The sequence below is a fragment of the Mauremys mutica genome, chromosome 2, assembly GCF_020497125.1.
Source record: "Mauremys mutica isolate MM-2020 ecotype Southern chromosome 2, ASM2049712v1, whole genome shotgun sequence".
Lineage (NCBI taxonomy): Eukaryota > Metazoa > Chordata > Testudines > Geoemydidae > Mauremys > Mauremys mutica.
Window position 1 is genome coordinate 234,731,370 of NC_059073.1, and position 22,887 is coordinate 234,754,256.

At 41.7% G+C, this 22,887-nt stretch overlaps 1 protein-coding gene across 3 annotated transcripts in view; it reads left to right on the forward strand.

Annotated features, from left to right (window-relative positions):
- RAPGEF5 (Rap guanine nucleotide exchange factor 5) overlaps positions 1–22,887 on the forward strand; it is a 231,490-nt gene that overhangs the window by 96,360 nt on the left and 112,243 nt on the right. For all 3 annotated transcript variants that reach the window (XM_045007954.1, XM_045007955.1, XM_045007953.1), the window contains exon 9: positions 5,709–5,834. In XM_045007954.1, coding sequence (XP_044863889.1) covers positions 5,709–5,834 — 126 coding nt within the window. The remainder of the gene's footprint in view (positions 1–5,708; positions 5,835–22,887) is intronic.

Sequence of the window (22,887 nt, forward strand, 5' to 3'; positions counted from 1 at the left end):
CAAATTACCATCCTTTCTCCTCCTCTCCACCCATATCTTGCTGTTTTGTTAGATATCCTCTCTTACCCTGACTGCCAAACTCCTACTAAAGTGCCAAAAAGCTCAGACTCAGGGGGTACGTCTACACAGCAAAGACAAACCTGCAGCACCAAGTTTCAGAGCCTGGATCAATTGACTTGGCCTTGTTGGGCTGCAGGGCTAAAAATAGCAATGTAGACATTCTCATTAGGTCTGGAGTTCAGGCTCTTGAAACCATTCCAGGAGGGAGGGTCTCGGTGCCTAGGCACAGCCCAAGTAAGGTAATTTACACTGCAATTTTTAGATGAGCAGCTGGAGCCCCGGGAGCCCAAGTCAACTGGATATGCGCTCTGAGACTTGGTGCCAGGGGTTTTTCATTGCAGTGTAGACATATCCCAGAAGACTTTTCTGCACTAGTGCAGAATCTGAAATCATGTGTCTGTCTAAATGATGGCATTTCTAGAGTTCCCATCACAATAGCATATGAGCTCCAAATACTAAAAGTAGACGGGCTAAGCATTATTTTTTTAAAGGAAATTTTAAATTCTTCAAAAATGTTCAGTGTTCCAGTATGTCCACTATAGCATGGAATTCCGTAGCATGCATGTCTGTTACCTTGTTCTTTTATTCTTAATTCAAATCTGTGAGAGGAAGAGGCTGGGCATCTTAAAGCTAAAGAGTATATTAGAGATTAAGGGAAAAGACCCAGGGTGAAATTCTGGCACCAAAACTTCAGCGTCAGTGTGCATCTCTGTGTAGTATGTCTGATTCTGCTTTGTTATCAGAATTAATTTATATGAATGTTCACTCAAGTTTTTAACAAAGATTTCTAAAATGAGTCGTCATGCATGCTAAGAGCTAATAAACAGCAAGATAATAAGATTACACGAAGAGATTATAAAAAAACAATAACAATTTAATGGCACTATATACAATTATTCAATTCACCCAGTTTATGCTTGAGTGCAAACCTACTTCCAAGTTTGACAAACATTGTAAAGCATGTTTACAATTAAACAAATAAATGATTGATGTACAATAAGTGTGGAAATAACAGAGCTTGTGGATAGTCTTTGAAGAGCAGACATTGCTATTATTTACGCACTTATGCACTTATTTAAGCTTTAAGCACTTGTAGTCACTTTTAGTTCAGTGGGACTACACATTTTGCATATTACTCACATAAGCAGAAATGTTTGCTGGAGTTGGGCATAGGCTTCTTAGTCTGCAGGTTGACAACATTGAAAACTGTAGTAACGGCATTGTTTGTAGGAGAGATGTAAAGAGTCAGTGATTGTAATGCAAAATTCAGAAGTACGGTAGTGTGTGTGTGTGTGTGTGTGGGGGGGGGGGTTGATTCTGCTCCTGTGGTGGTGTACATCAGGAGTAACTCCAGTGAAGTCTATGAAGTTACACCGCACTGATGTCAGAGTGAGGAGGATCATGCCCTGTGACTTTTAAAATTGAGTGTGATGAAAATGATGTGTCTTCCTATCTACCTAGAAATCTCCTATTTCACCTTCATCTCATTTCTATCTTATTAATTTCAGTGTTGTTGCTTTTCACTAGGGAATATTTTCCAGGGTACATTTTGAAACAAATATTGTAGAGTCAACATCTTTGCTTTTCAGACCACAGTAGTGACTAATTGATTTCCTTTTGTATAAGGAGGGACAGTGAAATCTCTTGTGCTATTTTGAAAATTAAATACACACCTTTAATTATAATAATTTTGTGCCATGAACAGCATTGAGCTTAATATAAAGCTTACATTCTTTTGATATTAATTAAACTAAAATCAGGTATAACTCACACCTATGCAATTTGCACGCAAGTAAATTGTGGGTGCAAATCTCAGTACTTGCATCTCTATCTACCTGTTAGTTAGAGGAGAAAGTATCAAGATTTACACCCAGGGGCTGTTTGTTTATTTTTATTTATTTATTTATTTATTTTTGTAGGTACAAAATGCAGGTGCAAATTTCACTTGAAGATAGGAAGGCTGGCCTTTACTCCTTTTGCTTAGCAGCATTAAACATATTGTGTGAAAATTAAATTTATAGTGACAAGTGAAAATGACCAGGAATATTAAAATCTTATTCTGTCCTCATAACCGGCTTTCAGAAGCTATCAGAATAATTTAATTAGTTGACCTAGATGGATTCTTACATTAGTTAGCAGAAAAATTATTCCATGTACTATAGAGAGTCAGAATAATTGGAGAAATCACAATGACAAATGGAGGTTTTGTACCTTCTGTTTTAATTATGAAAAAAATATTTAGCCCTTTATATTATAGCTGGCATTAATTACACCAGTGAAATTAAGGCTAAATTTTAAAATATTGTCTACTTCCAACATGGATTATGCCTCAGCTTCTCTGGGAGATTTTAAATGTCTTTCTTTTTTGCTGAAACCACAGTAAAATATATTTTATTGTGTTTGCCTTGCTACTTTAAATAAAAGAACAATAATTCATAAGCTATCTATTTCCTTTTGGCCATTATTTGGAACTGGACCATGTAATCCTATGAAATTGCTTATGTGAACAAAGACTGCTTCTGTGGCAAATGTAACGAGATCAGGTAACAAGATCAGGTTCTAATCTCACTATGCTCAAACATGTAGGAAGGAGGTAATTATTCTATTTTATTCTATTGAGAAAAGGTGGGAAGTTTGGCAAGTTTTTTCTTCTTCCAAGATGCTCTTTCCACTTGAACATCGTGGGACTAATTGTCACTTCAGACAGCAATTTTGACTTCAGTGGGAATTACATAGATATATCAGAGGGCAAAATTGGACACACTGATTGTGAATTAAACTCTTTTCTCTTTATTTGGATAATTTAAAGTCTTAGTTTATCTTTAACGTTGAAGTGTTCATACTGTGTACGTGTGTGAGTGTTAATGTCTGTTTTATTTATGAGATGTGTTTTCATACGGTCTAAACATGTTTATGGAGCAGAAACCATGCTAGCAATTAACAAATTGTGTGAATGTCACTTAAAGGATCAGTGCCAGCACTAGCCATAAGGAGACCAAACAATTGCTTAGGGCCCTGAGCAGCTCAAGGGGGCCCACTATTCGCTTTTTTTAATATGTGTTAGTTCCTGCTTAAGGCCCCTAGTGGGCTAGGCACTGTCTTTGTAAGGGATTAAAGAAAAAAGGAGTAATCCTCCCTGCCTCCTAATTACTCAATTTTTTATTTTATTTTTTTTAACAAATCCCGAAGGCTTGCATCATGTGCTGAAGGTCAAAAAACATTGCATTTATATTGTGTCCTTCACTAAAAATGTCCTGTCTCAATCCACAGACATTTTAAATATCGGGACTTTTATCTTGGGCCCCTCCGGTGATCTCAGTTGTTGGAATGGAACATAAAAAGCATGAGGAGACTGCCTTTAAGGTAGTCTGGTTCGAACCTTACATGGCTTTATAGGTCATTTTTTAATTGTACCTAGGTTGAAAGGCAATGTGGACTATGGAGCATAGATGTCATGCACTCTGCTAGACTCACTACTAAGTAAGGGGTCAGAAATGCATTGCATTAGCTGTAATCTCCAAGTGGTCCAGCCATAATGTACTACAGGCATCTAAACTGCAGATGGGAAAGGCATGAAGATGCTGGTGAGAGCACTTCCAAGATGAAGGGTCAAAGTTGTATTGACAAAAGTAGATGAAAAAAGCACTCTTGTCTACTGCTTCTACTTTATCAAAAAGACAGCCATGAAATCAGTAGGAAGCCTAGACTGTGCACCTTGTTATCAAAAGTAAGGGTGGATTAAAGGGGTAGAGATGTTACCTCCACTGCTTCCTTCTGATGTTTCCCCCAGCTGAACAATGTAACTTCCATCTTGTCTGGACTGAGCTTCAGACAGCTGTCATCAAGGCCCTAATCTCGGCTATCACCTGAAGCTGTGAGACTGCATCATTGATCTCAGATGATAAGAGACATGTAGCTCTGAGTCATAAGCATGTTGATAACACTACAAGCCTAGCTGCCTCACTAACTTCTTTCAGAGGCCCCGCAGATATACTGCATAAAAGATGTTCTGTTCTTCTGAATCCATTTTTAGAGTGGGGCATGTCCTGTATTTGAAAGTGACCTCCAAGGATATTTAAAATCTTTTGCTGCTTTATGCCATATAAAAAGGCCTGAAGAGTGTTGGGGGGGGGCGTTAAAGAGGTGGAGGGAGGGAGAGCCCTTTGGGCTGTCACATCTTAAATGATGAATCTTTAACAAAGACATCATTTTGTCCTAAATGTTCGTTAGGCATTGGAGTCAAATAGGTGTTAACAAAACCACAACAAAAATCAGATTTTTTTAAATATTCTGAATATAAAGCTCTCCCTCTGTTCATCAGCTTTCAGTCTCTCTCTTGTTTCTTGTGATATTATAATCTTCCTAGTTCTCCAATTGCCATAGAGATTAAGATATATTCAGTTTACACACATGAGAAAGGACGGGGTTGTGGATTTTCTGTGTTTAAACCTGTCCTTTCCCACTGCACATCCCTTTCAGGCTGCCTTTATACAATGTAAAAAGGGCACTAGCTCATTTTCCTTCCCTCCCTGCAACCTCCCATCTTTGCACATCCCCTCCCTGAACTTCCCAAGGTTCATGCTGATATCCATCAGGAAACATCTGGGCTAATAATGGTCCTCCAGTGTCATCCAGCCACGTCTGAATTACGCAAGTAAAGTCAGAGGCCCTGTGTGTGATTAAGTCATGGATGGTGATAGAATGTGATTGGCCACTGATTTTGCAGTAAGCAACATGTACCATAGAGGTAGATGATAATAGATAATATTTTACAGTGAGGGCTCATGTGAGGTCTCAGGGTAGCCATGTGTTTGAAATATCAGTGTGCAGAGTGTGTCTATGCCTTCATTATTATTATCATTTATTATTTGTATTATCATAGTGTCTAGGAGCCTCATTCAAGGACCAGGACCCATTGTGCTATATGCTGTACAACCTAAGTATATATGTGTCATTTTTACAAACACATGCCAATGCAGTAGGCCAAAACAAAATACCATCAAAATAAGTACCACCATGGTTCTCAGCTAGAGTAACTGGTAGTATTTTATGTTTAAAATAATTGAAATCTAGTGTTAGTTGTAACATATGCACATTGTCCTTAACAGAATTGAATGAATAATTAATACACTATATTTACCTCCTTTATAACAGAGGAATTAATTTTGTGTAACTTATTTTAAATGCTATAGTTTACATACATGAAGTGGCAGCATTTGAGAAATAGGAGGTTCTGCTATGTTATTTTTAGGAATGACTCTATTGCACTCCATCCTTTTTTTCCAGGGCTGTTCCTGGCTAAGTTTCCCATGAGTTTTTAACCTCTTGCTATGGTTCTCTTATGTAACAGGAAATAGGTTGACAGGAACAAACAAAATACAAGTATATCAGTCACACACAATAGCAGTTGATTTAGCTAGCCCTGCCTTCAATTGCTTAACGTAGATACAGTACATAGGCACATCTGATTTACCCTGAGAACTTCTTGTGCTGTTTCCCAAGAAGCAACTATTTTATTCCAGTTCAGCAAAAGACTCAGAATTTAGCGATAGAAAAGATGTGTTTATTGTAAAGTTAAAACTTGTGGCACTGTCATGTCCTGGGATTGTGGATTTAAATATTTATTTGCTCTTTCTCCAACCCTCAAGGCAGGGGTTTTGTGCAAGCTTCAAGAAAGAGATGACATTGGACGGATTGAACTAGTCCAGAAGCTGGCAAGGGAAAACTGTCAGTTTTTGCAGGTGGATAGAAAAGAACCAGAGAAGACAGAACAAGTAAGACATTTCTCATTTGTTTGTTTAGAAGGGAAAGGAAATATGTTTTCTACTTTGTTGTAAACTTAAAATACAAAAAATTGATTTAGGTCCCACTGCACATTGAGCTACATCTGTTCTGTCATGTGAAATGGGCCTCCTTCAAATTCACAAAACCAAAATGGAATAAAATTTGCATATTATTTTAGTAACATTAACGATAACTGATAAACCTTGCTAGCTTATAATAGGTATGAAACAATTTTCCCTCAAGTAAGGGGAGTGACTTCAGAGTGTTTTCTGACAAAATGTTAGTCATTTTTGTGAAATGCTTTTCTTTTAAAGATATATTTCTCAGATTTTTTTAAGGGGTATATGCTTAAAGTACATTACTTTTTTTAAAAGAACCTGAATGAAAATTATTCTGCTTCTATAATATTTTGACAGAAAATATTAATGGGAACTTTCCAACATGAATTATAATTGCATTTAAATAGTGAGTTTTTATGGTTTCTTTTTGTATTATTATTGTGTATTCAACCAAAACTTCCTTTGACTCAGCTGAAGAAAATAGCAATCTGCTCACTGCTTCTAAAATCATTTATTCAAATAATAATTATAGACTGAAAATGCATCAAAATACTAGCTGTTTTGCTGATAGTACAATGTACTCCAGCTGCAGATTGTTTGTTTAGTTTTCATTTAATGGGAGATACTGGTTTTGGTCACATACTAATTTAAAACTTCTAAAGAAGGAGGAAAAAAAATAATGCAACCCTCTTGAGTCCTGAAATGCAATGTGCATGTCTTCCCCATTTTTATTTATTCTGCAGTACAAAGAGACTTCTGCTTAAGCAAAGAATGATTTTTTCAGCTGACCCACAAGAAGTCAATCAACTCTAATGTAAGGGTTCCACAAAGCAAAAGGGAGAGATGAAATCTTACCTGAGAATGTGATTATGTTCTCTTCAATAGGCTATACGCTCCTGTCTCTTGCAGTTAAATATGTAATTATACCAATGGGCATACCCGAGGGAGGACAGCAATTAGCCAGGCTCAAATGGAACTGATCCTTGGTGGATCCACTAACTGTGGGCATCTGCAGAAATTTCCACATATCTTTTAAACTGCATTAGCAAAACACAATTGAACATTTAGAAGCTTATGAAAGTCCAGTTTTATACTAGTAAAGGTTTATAATTGTGTTTTTAGGATTATGCAGCAAGAGTACAGGTTTTAGGACCAGATACTTTTTGGTAATGATATTTCAGAAGTTCAGTGGTATCTTGGCTGCTGATTTTGGCCATTCTACTGGCATATGCTCAGTTCTGTGTCTACTGTCGTACTGGAGTCTGTGATTTCAGTGCACAGCAGAATATAATACAGTTCTAAAAGTGGAAAGGGGTGTAAGTGCTCACTTTTTCTTAAGACTTTATTCTTTGAAAGGTTTTTTTTGCATATTTTGCAGATGCTGCCATACTTTATCAGAGTGGCTGCTTCATCTTATTGAGAGACAGCTGCCCTTATTCATGTTGAGTAGTACCACTCTCTGCAATTAGTTTTATTGGACTAGATGTGCCTTTAGAGCCCAGAGCAAGGGATGGGGTGTGTAAACTGTATAATGGGAAGAATTGTGCCTTAGGGTATGTCTACACTGCAATAAAATAGCCACATCTGGCCTTTGCCAGCTGACTTGGTGTCGTGGCCCCAGGGCTAAGAGACTGTTTAATTGTGGTATAGACATTCAGGCTCAGGCTGCAGCCTGACCTCTGGGACCCTCCCACATTGCAGGATCCTAGAGCCCAGTCTGAGCCCGAGTGTCTACACCTCAATTAAACAGTCCCTTAACCTGAGCCCCACAAGCCCATCATAGTATTTAATTGCAGTGTAGACATACCCTCAGAGACTTCCCTCCTGAAGCACAGTTCACCCCTTGCTCCAGGGATGTGAATTTGGTATTTTACTGCTGGCCTGTATGAGCAGCTACTTATGACAACTGTGCTGCTTTGCTTGCTGGCATGTTAAGGGATGAAGTCAAGTCTGTGCCCATTCCCTGTCTAGGCACTCTGGCATGGGGAGGAAGTGGGTGGACAGTGTCCACTTGCTCCTTTGTGCCTAGACCTAAGGTCTAGGTAGCCCATGCAGAGGTGTAAGGGGCTTTCTCACTTCCCTTTGTAGGTATATAATCTAAGAAATCATCTAGCCAATTGGCTTTAGTGGGACTACTCACCAAGTAAGGGATTACTTAATGTGAGTAAGGATGATTAGAATCTAGCCCTAAGTAAGACTACATTATAGAAACTTACAGCAAATGAACTGCCCAGCCTCTGTTTTCATTTGAAATATTAAAGAAACATACATCAGGAAACATACAATATTAAACATACACCAGGATCTGTTGTTCTTACAAAGCAATGTGTATTAAATATACATCCAGGTGCATGTCATGTTTAAAAACATAGATTTACTCTAAGCAACTACTTAGAAATACACCCTAATGGGTAACCTATATAGACAGTAAAGTTGAGGGATTTCAGTTTTCCCTTTAGCATTGTTCTGTGTTCTCAACAAGACACCAGTAAGTATCACTGCACTGAATCTTCCATTAGCCTTCTCTCCTGCTGTGCTCAACTCTATCTTCATGGATGACCTACCCTTCTGAAATGAAAAGTGTTCTGTCTATACCTGAAATGTACATACAGTCTTCCATGTGCCTCTTCCAGCACTTTTTATTTCATTTCTTCAGCAGACAGTTAACTGTGATAGCCTGGCTGTAAATGTATCTTTAAGCAGAAATTGCACTGTTAGCAGAACTGTATGTTTTGATGGGGCTCTGACAGTGTAACTTTTTGAGCTTGTTACTAAAGATTGTTTGTTGTGTTGCTGGAAGAAAAGATACTGTTTCTAACAAGTTCTAACATCAAGGATTTTTCTCCTTGTGTGGAATGTTTAATCTGAATGGAATCCTCATTCATTATCCTATAGGAAGATATACAGACAAGAAAACTTTAATATAGTAAAGATTTTAAATATAGACACCTTGAGTAAAAGGAACCTAACTCAAACAGTAGTATTTTATATTTCACATAGAATAAATATTTTAAAGTCAGGAAATCTGGAGTGAAACTTTTATAGGCAACCTTAATTGTGACTCCATATTGCCAGCAATGATACATCTAATGGAGTTATCATAAGATTAAAACAGCCCTGGATTTTTTATGATTCACATTTAAAAGGTGGATGATATGGTAGATATGGAGTTTTTGGTCTGTCTACAAATAGTTGAACATGGGGTAGATTGGGCTCTCTGGCAAATAAGAGACTGTTGTGCCTGCTAATGTTATGGCAGGTAAGATGTTAGAGACACTGATCTGTGGCCCTCAATGAGAAGGTGAAGTGTGGAAGGCTTGGGGCTCTGACCTGAACTAGTAAATATGAGATTGATATTTCTGGCCCATGTCAAACAGGTGGCCAGGAGGATGGGTACTGTGTGGTCACTATGTGACAGCTGGGTATTTAGTCACTGGAAGGGACAGTGGAAGTCTGGAGCTCATATTGGAAACATGGGAACATAGTAAGGGGATTTTCACAGGGTGTGTGAAGCTAGGGGTGGGGTGTGTGTGTGTGTGTGTGTGTGGAACCTAAAGTCTAAATTTCCACACTTGCATATGTTTAGTTATTTTAAACCAGTCTTAACTTTCTTAATGAAACTTTCTGGTTGTGAATTTCCTTAGTTTGGGGTTTTTCACTGATGAATCACCATGATGACTTTATATTTTAAACATATTTTATGAAACATTGTTTATAAAATAGACTTAATGTAACAATATTTTTATAGACCTATAAATTCCTGCTCATTAATGTGTTAGAATAAAAGATTTTATTAGTGAACTCCATGCAGCATGTGCTTTAGATTGCTTCAAAACTGTGTTTTTTCTAACTAGGATAGAGTGAATTGTACTGAATAAATGTATGAAACAGTAGGAGTAACTTCCTCCATGTCCTACCCCATGACCTCCAATGAAAAAGGTGTTTTGGAAAGTAAATAAAATGAATTACTAAGAAATTCCACAAAATCCAGAAAAATAGTTTTTTTTTTGTTCATTTCAAATGTAAGTAGTAACCATCATTGTTGGTCTAAGAGGTATATGTGTACATCAATTAATGTAGTTCAATAAGACTATTAAAATGCTTTCACATATGAATGAAACTTGGCCAGTCTGTTAAGTATTAATATTATAAAACAAACATTTATCAATTGGTATATGTTTCTTTGAAGAAAACGCTTATACTACATGGAAATCTTGCTTTTCTATGCATCTTTACTATTATCAGTTGCTTTGACAGAGAATAAATATGGAAATCTTTATTGAACAGTTCAGCCATAAAAATGACACTGCTTTTTCAAATAATAGTTTACTTACTGTTGGCATCAATTATAGAATAGAATATAGATTCTTATACATAAAGCTACCATCTACAGCTTTTATGGTCTAGTGTGATTAGGCACATTTGGAAGAAATGTTTTTCACTAAAACATTATTTATTATGTGTCTTAGAATTTTTTTAAATAATTACATCATCTGAACAATGACACTACTAAGGAAAGGTTTTTTTTGGTCAGCTTTAATCTGCTCAAATCTCTTTATAAAACATATTTCCAATATTTATTTTAAGCAAAATACTGAATTAATTAGCTGACATTTTTACATGTAGTCATCTTTAAGAGCGAACACAAGTTAATTGTATCATGTTATAAAGGCTGTGTATTATTTTAATGAAACAGAAAAAGTACTCAAGGTAATTGAAATGTTTTTATGGAAAAAACTACTCATGTCATGTTAATAATTTAATGGAGTCTGGTCAATTGCATGTATGTTAATGCAACTTAATGTTAATGTTCACAGATAATACAGACAAAGTTCTTCAGTGTAAAAACAACAAGGAGTCCTTGTGGCACCTTAGAGACTAACAAATGTATTTGGACATAAGCTTTTGTGGGCTAAAACCCACTTCCATCAGATGTATGGAGTGAAAAGTACAGTAAGCAGTATATCTATTATAGCACATGAAAAGATGGAAGTGTTCATACTAAATAAGACATTTTACTTTCTATCAATACTAAATATTTCCCCAAACTGCACAATCTGTCTTCTCAGGATGAGACTATTTTAATATTGTATTTTAATGCAGAACCTAAAAAAAGTATGAAAATGTTCTATAAATCCTCCTTCTATTCCCTTTATAAAATAAATATATTGACCTTGGAGACAGATATTTGTTTTACTGTGTTAATCCCTGGGTATTGGCCAATTTAAGGAGGAAAAGTGTTTTTGAAAACATAGCTCCACAACAAATATTTACAGCTATTTTGTTAATTTACATGGAATTATCCTTAAAACTTTTTAATCAGCATTCTCATTAATAAGACAGATAATTTGCTCACTGAAATTGGTTAGTGTTTGGGTTGAAGCCATGAAAGGATTGACAAAAGAAGATTAACAATGTAGGGTCCCAGGTACTATAGATCACTTAATATTGGGGGATTTTTAAAAGGAAATTCCAGACATGATATAATGGGATTGGTTCAGAATGCTCCCATCAGTCCAGCTGTCCACCTGCAAATGAACAAAAATGAAGTCAATACATGTCCAGAGGTGCAGTATCTGTTAGTGTAATGAAGCAGTGGCCTTGCATTGATGTAATATTGAATTGCCCTTCAGTAGACTGTTGGAAATTCAAATATCAGAATAATGGCTTAGAATGACATCCAAATACAATCAGTGAACTTGATGTGTGCTTCAGTTTCAAAAAGTCACTTTGCAAAATAGAGAGAGTGTTACTGTGTCCACCCTGCTTGCAATGGATACATTAGGTGAATCAGGTGCAGATTAACTCATCACTGGGGCCTAGACAAAACCTTTTGTCTGCTGCTCCCCGTCCCCTATCCCCGGCTTCCTCCCCATCCCCTTTTTCAGCCAACTTCCTGTGTGGGCCCTCGATGCGCTTCCCTGTACTTCTAGCAGGTCTTGAGGCTGTCACAGAGCAAGTCCTGTGGGCAGAGCAGAAGGAACACAGGCTGCTGGAAGCGGGGCAAGGCCAGGAAGGCCCTTGGGGGTGAGTTCTGCTGCAGGAACTAATCCCATAGTAGTGGCAAGGAGCAGCAATACTGGCTGACCCATTGCCCACTTAGATTTGACCCTGATGCCTCTCCATCATGATGGGGGGGGGGGGTAGGAGGAGGCCAAATTTGAGTGAGTGATATTGTGACCTCTTGCACGGGTTTGCAGCACCACTCAATTTGGGTTCCCCCATGAATTGGGCCCTGGGCTTATACCTGGGTTACCTATGCCTTAATCCAGACCTGACGTGAGTTTAATTGTGGATTTATGACTTATGAGGCCCATAATTAGTTCTGCCTTGTCCTCAGCTAATGCAGAGACCCCTTGGCTCGAATGGCACTAATTTATATATTTCAATTAAATCTTATTTGTGCCACCAAAGTTTTGGAGAAGAATATTACAAGCTCTGCAAAATCCAGTCAAAGGCTTGAAAGGTCCTAGTTTTTGTAAAAGTAAAACAGGGTTAAAGGGGAAGTAAGAGTCAAGAGGAGTAAAATTTGTGCTCACATGCTGGGCAATATGCATAATGTAGGAACATGTGGAATTACAGGATACCAGGCTGTAGAACGCCTTCTTTTGAGTTATGTTGTATTCCCATAGTAGTTTCTTTCCTCCACATGTGTGATCTAATCTTAAAAATCTTTTACTAATTGCTGCTATTAGTAATTTATTCCATAATGTTTAACTACTTTGTATAGAAGGAAATTCCAAATAAATACTACTTGTGCTAGTCCTTCTTTTTAGTTAGTTTAGGTTGATGACTCATTGTTCTTGGATTTGACAATAGCTCAAATAGCCTTGGGAGGACGGGGTGTTGTTTAGGGGTTAAAATATTAAACTGGGAGTCAGAACTGTCTAAGAGGTACAGTGAATCTTACTGCAGTTGATGAATGTTTGCGAAGTGCTTTGAGATGCTTGGTTGGGAAAGGCACAGTAGACGTTTGCACCCTGAATGGAAGAGTGTTGGGAGGAATATACAGAAGAGAACCACTCACTTGAAAAGCTGAGTTGATACTGAACAAGGACATCAGAGTTGGCTCTTACCAAGGACTAGATCAGGCTTCTCCTGAGCTAAAAGCTTTAAAAGAGCCAAAGTTCATTGGAGAAAACTGTGGCCTTGGGACTCATGGCTTTCTGTCACATCATCCCTTCTGGCATATGAGGTTTGATAAATCGCTCGGATGCCTGGGGCATTCATTTGGAGACTGGACCCTGCGTGCTACTTTCTTGACCTTTCTGTCCACCATGGCAGTATGGCTTCAGCAGGGCCGGCTCTACAGTTTTCGCCGCCCCAAGCAGCGCACCGAATTGCCACCGCCGGTGGCGGAGGCAGTCCGTCTGCCCTTAGGGCGGCAGGTGCGTTTCCGCGGCGGAAGCCGCCCTGGACAGCTAAACATAGAAGCTGCCGCCGAATTGCCGCCATCGCGGAAACGCGCCTGCCGCCCTAACGGCGCACGGACTGCCCCCGCTGTCTGCAGCGGCAATTCGGTGCGCTGCTTGGGGGCAAAACAACAGGGACTGCCGCCCCTTGCAGAATGCCACCCCAAGCACCAGCTTGGAATGCTGGTGCCTGGAGCCGGCCCTGGGCTTCAGTCTGAACTTTAGACCTTGTTTACTTTGGGGATTTGACATGTTTACAGCAATCAGTGGCCAGTCACCAGTGTAGCTCACCCAGTGCACGTTCCTAGTACAGACAGGCAATGCTGCTATAAATCAGAATTTACTCCTGTTTGCAGCAGGGGTAAGCTGCAATTTGCAGAATTTCAGTTTACCCTATCTGTAGTATATGGAATACGCTAATTTGTGAGAATAATAGAGATCCCTAGATGCAAGGAAGATACTATGGCTTCATTTGGTGACTTAGAAAAGCGTTGAATGACTTAAATCAGGAAGATCATGAATAGCAATGTTAAAGGCATTTGTTACTTCTTTCAGCAGACTGCTGAACATCAAACCTTAAAAGTTAAAAGTGGATTGTACCATTTAGTTTCAGCCATCAGCTGGGGACAGTGCAGAGCTGCACTGCCCCCAGGTGAGCACTAGGCTGTCTGCAAGAAGCAGAATGCCTCCTAGCGCTCCGAGGAGGATGCAAACTGCTACACCCCTTTTAATGGGTGCAGCACACTTTACCTTCTGTATGTCTGCTGGCTGGCCTGGAATCAGGGAACTGATAGCTCCACCTACTCATCCTTCTGTATCCCCTTTGGGCTATGGTAGGAGTAATCCTGTGCTCCCTGAATTCAGGGACAGCAATTTTGCCTGACCCTTAGGCATGATGCACAGGGGATTCGGTGCAGATCTTTCCTTCCCTTGCTGTGCACCTGTGTCCAGGCTAGAATAACATACAGAGAATTAAGAAGGTTTATAATATTTTGGGAAATCAGTAGCACTAGCGCTGCATTTCTTCCTTTGTAGGGAAGCTAATATCTTTTTATAGGCTCTTTTTAAATAGGTAAGCTAGCTTTTTCACCAAATAATGTTACAAAGTGGTCAGGTATCAAAAACACACAACCCACTATCACAGCAGAAACCAGTGAAATAAACTCTCTCTCTCTCAATGTTTTAGTTTTTGCAATATCGAATCCTATGATGTTTACCTACAGTAAGTAGATAATTATACAGAGCTAGTTAGAGTAGTCTAGATCGGGGGAAAGGAAATAATCAGAGCTGGGATGAAGGAGACCACAGTGTGATTCTACAAGTGCAAGTTCTTGTTGGTTGGTTTTTGATTTTGCAAAATCAGAAATGGGTGATTCAAATCTAGGTTTTTCTTTTATCTGAAACATCAGTGTTCATGGATGGAAATTGGCTGGAGGTTCTGGTTTTATCTTATCTCAAGTCAGGAAGCTTTGAATCTTCATAGAGCAATCGATTGATTCAGCCTGTCTAAACAATCTGTCAGTGTCTATATGGGATTTATAGGGCACTAGTCACCATGCTATGTATATATCTACATACATTTCTCTTGATTTCCTAGACTTGATGGATTCCTTTTGGGGGGAAAAAATCACCCTAACTGTAAATCCATCTTCCTTCACAAGGTAGAGTCTACTCTATTCTGTGTCCAAGCTTCTCATTGACAGAGACAGTGGAGGCCTGCAGTGTTGTGAATGCAGCACACTCAGCTCTGGGGAGAGGTGGGAGGAGTGCCTCAAGTTGCTTAACAGCAATTCAACTCACCATTTGAATAGTGACATTAAGATACTCCATAGGGAGGGAGACTGGCTAATCCTACTAATTCAAGATAACGGTGTCCTTGATCTGAAGCTTCATGGGAGCAGTGGGAGGGATATGGGGGCATTCTCAAGATTTCATTAAGGATATGGCAGACACTTCCCCCACTCAGGAGCTTGGGGCTTGCTCACACACTGCACTAAATACCAGAGACGGCAACATTTAAGAAAAACCAATCCCAAATTTTGTTTGTACAAATTAATGTACATATTAATTTACTGTACATACTGATTTATCAGGTAACTGTAAGCTTGGGAAAACACTTCTATGTTGTCCAAAGCAAGACTGATCACAGTCAAGGAATATTTATGGGCTCTTATTTCATAGTGTAGAAATAGCCAGTAATCTGCATGTAGCCTCAGGACTGTAGTAAAAGGATAATACTTTATAAAAAAAAAAAATTACAGCTCCTACTTGACAACAGCACCCATCGGCTCCTTCTTGCCAGAAAATGCATAAGCTTTTTGTTCAGGAGCTTTTGAATAATTTCACTTTTCAGTCTTTCAGAGCAAAAACCTGATTCTCAGACTTCATATTTGATTTCTATATAAATTTCTGTGCATAATTATCCCCTTACTGAAATGTCACAAATCTAACATTTCTGCTAACTCATTGTCCAAGGGTATGTCTACACTACCAGATTAGTTCGATTTAAGTTAAATCGAATTTTTGAAATCGACCTTACACACTAAGGACACTAATTCGACGTTGTGAGCCCACACTAACGGGGCCAGCGTCGACTTTGGAAGCGGTGCACTGTGGGAAGCTATCCCACAGTTCCCGCACTCCCCGCTGCCCATTTGAATTCTAGGATTTCCCCCCAGTGCATGCTGGGGGGAAAACTGTGTCGAGGGTGGTCTTGGATAACTGTCAGAATTCAACAGTCCCTCCCGCCGGCGGGAAATCAGTTCGCGCACTTTTTCTGGTCAGTGACAGCGCGGACGCCACAGCACTGCAGTGCGACCATGGAGCCCGCTGCGATCATCGCTGCACTTATGGCAGTTGTCAACTCCTCGCACCTTATCGTCCACCTCTTCCACAGTCAGATGCTGAGAAATCGGGCGAGGAGGCTCCGGCAGCGCGGTGAGGACATGAAGTCAGAGAGTGGCTCAGACCTCTCACAAAGCACGGTACGCCGCGCCGTGGAGATCATGATGGCAATGGGTCATGTTCATGCTATGGGACGGCGATTCTGGGCCTGGGAAACAAGCATGGACTGGTGGGACCGCATAGTGCTGCAGGTCTGGGATGAATCACAGTAGCTGCGAAACTTCAGGATGCATAAGGGCACTTTCCTTGAACTGTGTGACTTGCTGTCCCCTGCCCTGAAGCGCAAGGACACCCGCATGCGAGCAGCCCTGACTGCAGAAGTGAGTGGCCATAGCCCTGTGGAAACTTGCAACGCCAGACAGCTACCGGTCAGTAGGGAACCACTTTGGCGTGGGCAAATCTACCATGGGGGTAGCTGTGATGCAAGTTGCCAACGCAATCGTGGAGCTCCTGCTCTCAAAGGTAGTGACCCTGGGAAACGTCCAGGTCGTCATAGATGGCTTCGCCACGATGGGATTCCCAAACTGCGGTGGGGCTATAGATGGGACTCACATCCCTATCCTGGGACCGGCCCACCAGGCCAGCCAGTATATTAACCGAAAGGGCTACTTTTCAATGGTGCTGCAAGCACTGGTGGACCACAGGGGACGCTTTACCAACATCAACGTCGGGTGGCCGGGCAAGGTTCATGACGCGCGTGTGTTCAGGAACTCTGGTCTGTTTAAACGCCTGCAGGAAGGTAGTTTCTTCCCGGACTACAAAATAAATGTTGGGGATGTGCAGATGCCTACAGTGATCCTCGGGGACCCAGCCTACCCGCTAATGCCCTGGCTCATGAAGCCCTATACTGGCGCCTTGGACAGTGACAAGGAGCTCTTCAACTACCGGCTGAGCAAGTGCAGAATGGTGGTGGACTGTGCTTTCGGATGTCTGAAGGGGAGATGGAGGAGCTTACTGACTCGCTCGGATCTCAGCGAAACCAATATCCCCATTGCTATTGCAGCTTGCTGTGTGCTCCACAATCTCTGTGAGAGCAAGGGGGAGACCTTTATGGCGGGATGGGAGGTTGAGGCAAATTGCCTGGCTGCTGATTATGCTCAGCCAGACACCCGTGCAATCAGAAGAGCCCAGCGGGAAGCGCTGTGCATCCGGGAGGCTTTGAAAGCTAGGTTCCTCAGCGAGCAGGGTAACCTGTGACAGTTCTGTTTCTTTACAGAGAAGCTGAACCTGCCCCTGTTTCACTTACTGTTGACTTTTTTCTATGCTTACATACCCCGTTCACCACGTTTCCCCCCCTTCCAACACCCGTGTAAAAATAAAGGTATTGGAGCATTTTTAATTAACAACCTTGTCTTTACTAATGACTTCGTGTTAAAGGGTTGAAACAGGGACGCAGACTGTGGTGGGTAGGGTGTGCAGTGATGTAGAGACAGCTTCTAGACTCCAGGAATGATAGGCTACTGCTCCTACAGCGATCTCTGGGGGGAGGACGGTTACAGGTGGGTGTGCAGGGAGGGGTGCAGGGTTTGGGACGGAGTTTGGGTGCAGGCTCTGGACTGGGGGTGGGGGCGTAGTAAGGGGTGAGGGGTGTGTGGCAAGGGGGAGGAGGTGTAGGGGGATGAGGGCTCTGGCTGGGGCTGAGGGTTTGGGGCATTGTAGAGGCTCAGGGCTGTGGTGGAAGGGCAGGGTAAGGGCAGCCTGCCTTGCCATTTGTGGATGGCAGGCGCTAGGACCCTGGGGCAGCAGACAGAGACCCACCTCCAAATGTACCTTGAGCAGGGCACCTGCCGCCTATGAACAGAACATTAAAAACATCTCACAGACTGACCAGGGAGCCTAGTGACTGCACTCTGTGTGTGACCTGCTGTTGATCCTGCCCCCATGTCTGTACCCTGGTAATGGTGAATGTCCTACACAATTACAAACCACCCCCCCCCCTTCACACACAGTCTTCTGCAAAGAAACATGGCGGAAACAGTAATTAACAGCAAACTACTTTTAATACTCAACAACATAATTGGGGGATGAAACTGGGATTTGGGCTTGGGTGAGCCAGAAAGGTAGGGACTTTTCAAAATTTATGGACTGAGAGCTTTTGGGTAATTGAGCTCTCTGCTGGGGTGCAGTGACAGTTTTCACGGCCCCTCGTGCCCCTCCTTCTGGTTATTTTGGGTGAGGGGGGTATTGGACTTTGTGGCGGGGGAGGGCGGTTGCAGATACAGTGCAGGGGGGCTCTGTCCTCCTGCCTGCGGTCCTGCAGAACATCGACAAGGCGCCTGAGCGTGTCCGTTTGCTCCCTCATTAGTCCAAGCAGCGTTTGAGTTGCCTGCTGGTCCTCCTGACGCCATCTGTCCTCCCGTTCGCTGTGTGAGCGCTGCTGCTGAGTGAGGTTCTCCCTCCACTGGCTCTGCTGGTCCGCCTCGGCTCGGGAGCAGCCCATAAGTTCAGCAAACATCTCGTCCCGTGTCCTTTTCTTGCGCCGCCTAATCTGCGCCAGCCTCTGTGAGGGGCATGCTGGAGCAGGTCGGGATACAGTTGCAGCTGTGCGATGGGGAAAAAGGAAGTGAATTCCTTACAAAGATACATGTTTGTGAACAAGGAACATAGTCTAATCAGTGTCTGTTAACAAGACCATGCACAGCACCTATCTCATGCGAACTCACTCAGGGAAAGTTTGATTTTTATGAATTCGCTTTCATTGCCTGGGGTATCGCACTGCAGATCAGAGAAGCGGGGCAGGACAGCAGAATCCTTGGAGCAGCCAGGCATGGTAAGCCAAAGACTTTTGGCTGCTTAAAAGTAAATGTATAGCTCTGTCCTCTTGCTGCAGGCAATCCTGAAAGCCTAAACTCTGCCCCTATTCCACCCCCTCGCGGCTCTTCCCTGGGAAAGATCCCTGTATGCTGCCACTCTGCAGCCTCCACCACGTGGCTGTAAAGTGACTCTTCTTGTTGTGCAAAGGAACAGTGAAGCACTACCAATACTAATAGTACACAAATCACTCTACTTAAATGCAGGAGTCTGCGCGCGAGATCACCCTGAGGAGGGTCAGTGAGGCAGACAGAGAGCGCATGCTGCATGAAAGCCAGCACAAACCAGGGGCCTTTGCTGCCATGCTCATGAAGGCAATGGTCCCGGAGTACCAGATGAGAGCCTGGCGCGGAAAAGTGTGCTACCACGGAGCACCCAATAAGCCAGCTCTCCCCAGGAACCTCCTGCGGAGGCTTTTCAATTACCTCCAGGACAGCTTCCTGGAGATCTCTGAAGAAGATGCCTGTTCCGTCCCCCTATATATAGACCTTCTTCTCGCCTAGCTTATATTCCTGTTTTGTTAAAAAAAAAAAAAAGTTAACATGTTTAAATCACTTACTGACTGATCCTTCTCCTGATTCAGGGTCCGTGGTAACGGCTGGGGAGGGTTGGTAGGGGATCTCAGTGAGGGTGATGAAGAGATCCTGGCTGTCGGGGAAATCAGTGTTGTAAGCACTGTCGCCTGCCTCGTCCTCCTCAAACCCTTCCTCATCTTCCCCGTCCGTGAACATCGCCGAGGAACTGGCCGTTGACACTATCCCATCGTCAGAGTCCACGGACACTGGTGGTGCGGTTGTGGCAGACCCATCGAGAATGGCATGCAGTGCCTTGTAAAAGCGGCATGTCTGGGGCTGGGCTCCGGAGCGTCCGTTTGCCGCTTTGATTTTTTGGTAGCCTTGTCTCAGGTCCTTGACTTTCACGCGGCACTGCATTGCATCCCGGCTGTATCCTCTGAGTGCCATGGCTTTGGAGACCTTCTCGTAGGTCTTTGCATTCCGTTTGTTGGAGCGCAGCTCCAAAAGCACAGACTCATCGCCCCACACAGCAATCAGATCCAAGACTTCCCGGTCAGTCCATGCTGGGGCCCTCTTTCTATTCTGAGATTGCCTGGACTCCTCTGCTGGAGAGCTCTGCATCGTTGCCAGTGCTGCTGAGCTCACCCCGATGTCCAACCAGGAAATGAGATTCAAACTGGCCAGACAGGAAAAGGAATTCAAATTTTCCCGGGGCATTTCCTGTGTGGCTGGTCAGAGCATCCGAGCTCGGACTGCTGTCCAGAGCGTCAACAGAGTGGTGCAGTGTGGGATAGCTCCCGGAGCTACTAAGGTCGATTTCCATCCACACCTAGCCTAATTCGACATAGCCATGTCAAATTTAGCGCTACTCCCCTCGTCGGGGAGGAGTACAGAATTCGAACTAAAGAGCCCTCTATGTCGAATTAAATGGCTTCCAGGTGTGGACGGGTGCACGGTTATTTTGAATTAACGCTGCTAAATTCGAATTAAAGTCCTAGTGTAGACTAGGCCCAACACGCACAGAGGCATTCACAGAAATAGCAAGAGTTGCATACTTTATATTCACTCAAATGAGCTCGTTAGCTTTTGTAACCCTTTGAGGCTGGATGCCTCTATAGCCCTCACAAGAGGAAGGGATGATCTTGTGGCTAAGGCACTGGACTAGAATTCAGGAGCTCTGTTCCTCCTTTTTTGACAGACTTCTGGTGTGACCTTGGGCAAGTCATTTAGATCTCACTAATGCTTGCGGGGGCGTGTATGGTCGTGTAGCTACATGCCATAGTGAAAAGCAGGCTGTGTCCACACTTACTGAAGTTTGAAAGGCTCTGGAAGTGGGGAGGCAGAGGGTTAAGGCTCATGCAGTGGAATATGACACTGCTAAAAATAGCAGTGTACAGATGGTCAGCACAGCTTGGGAGTGTAGAACCATGTAGAGTATATACCCTAAGGTTTAGGTGTGTAGGGCACTCTACTCGCCTAAGGCATGACTCACTGTCTACACTGCTATTTATACTTGCGTTACCTAGGTCTGCAGTGTCTGTACTCAACATGCTGCCATAAATCTCTGTCTCAATTCCCATCTGTAAATCGGAGTAGTAACATGTCCCTACCTCACAGGAGTGTTGTGAGCCTAAATCCTAAAATTCTTGAGAAGGATTCAGATAATGAGGTGATGGGGGCAATGTAAGTACCTAAATAGAACATGAGGAATGGTTAAAGAGGATTTTAATGAATTAGAGTGAAAATCATGTCCTCTTCCACTGCATTCCAACTGAATTATGAACATACTGTTAAGGGCACTTTGCCACTGTAATGTGCAAATTGACTATAACCTTTACTTTTATATAAATCAGATTTCTTTCTTACTCATTAAAGCGGAGAGTTCCTAGATTCCAGTATTATTCAGTGTTTTCTGGCGGATGGATCAGTACAGACTGGTGGAGGATTCACCACACCTATGAATAAACCTTAATTAAAATCTAATAATACTGTCTATAATGGGGATTTGTCATTTTGGCAATTTTTCCCTTGCAGTATAAAAGATAATACAGAAGTGCATACGTTATCTTTGCTTTTATAACAAGTAATTTGTTCCCTTTTTTAACTGTACTTTCCCCTGATTTTTCCATGTACATGTTAAGTGCTTGCCACAGCATAACTCCTTCTCCTTTCCATAGACAATATATCTAATGTAAAGGGAACGGGAAAATTGCTAAATGGGCAAGGGCTTTTATAAAAATTGAAAGCTGCCAAAAATTACATCATGGAAAATAGTTGCCAAATGTCATGTGAGCTCCTAATTCCCTGCCATACATTATCTATTTAAAAAAAAATCTTTGTGATCCAGTTTACAGTTAGTATCCTGACTTTTATTTGTTCACCTCTTTTTAGTGCATAAACCTTTTCCATCAAATGGGTTTAATTGCATTTGAATAATAACGCGGGGTTAGAGAATTAGTTGGCAAGAGAATTAGATCAAAGTATACAGAATTGTCCTGATCTTATCAGGGCAACAAACTGTAATTAATTTTGAAGTTTTAAAAAAAATAAATCTGTTTCATCTGTGGTTACTCTGAGTATTTGGAATTCACTGAAGCTACTTCCAGCTCTCACACGCAAAAAAAATATTACTTTTCTGTTGACTGTCATTGTTCTTTTTAATCTCTTGACCTTCAAAATGGGGTCAGTTTACTTCTCTTCACATTATCAGCTCTGGAACACAGTATCATCAGAGGGTTAATTTTTTTTTGAAAATCTTGTTTTCCTTGGAGGGAGAGTTTAAGCCATTTCTTTTTGGGGGATGGGGGGAGAAATGTCTTTAAATATCCTGAAAGCTGTGGTGGTGGTGGCAGCATTTAGATAACTGTCCTAAAGAATCATTTTGTGTCAGTTAAGATTTGGGTAAGAAAAGGGAGAGATTACTGAAAAGATAGGTCTAAAGAATTTTGTGGGTATGGCGATTCCTTAAAAGCCAACAATTAAAACATTGTTTTGCTATGCAGATGTATGCATACTGCCAAAATCTTCTCTTACCTGCATAGTTTCAGTTGGTCAAACTGAGAGGTGATGTGTAAGGAGTGCAAGTTACAGGTCAGTACTTGAATATTGAGTCTAAGGCCTTACCTACATTAAGAATATGCCTATTTCCAGCAATTGATGGGCAGATTCTGAAGTAACTGCACCTGTATAAGCCCCAAGTATAGACAAGGAAAGACACAATTTTCACCAGTGGAGCTTGACCCAGTTCCAAACCGAGGTAACTGGTGCAAGTCCCAGCTTTTTTTGTCTATATTAGGAGCGTGCACTGGGGCAGCGGTACCGGTCACTGCCCATCAGATGCTG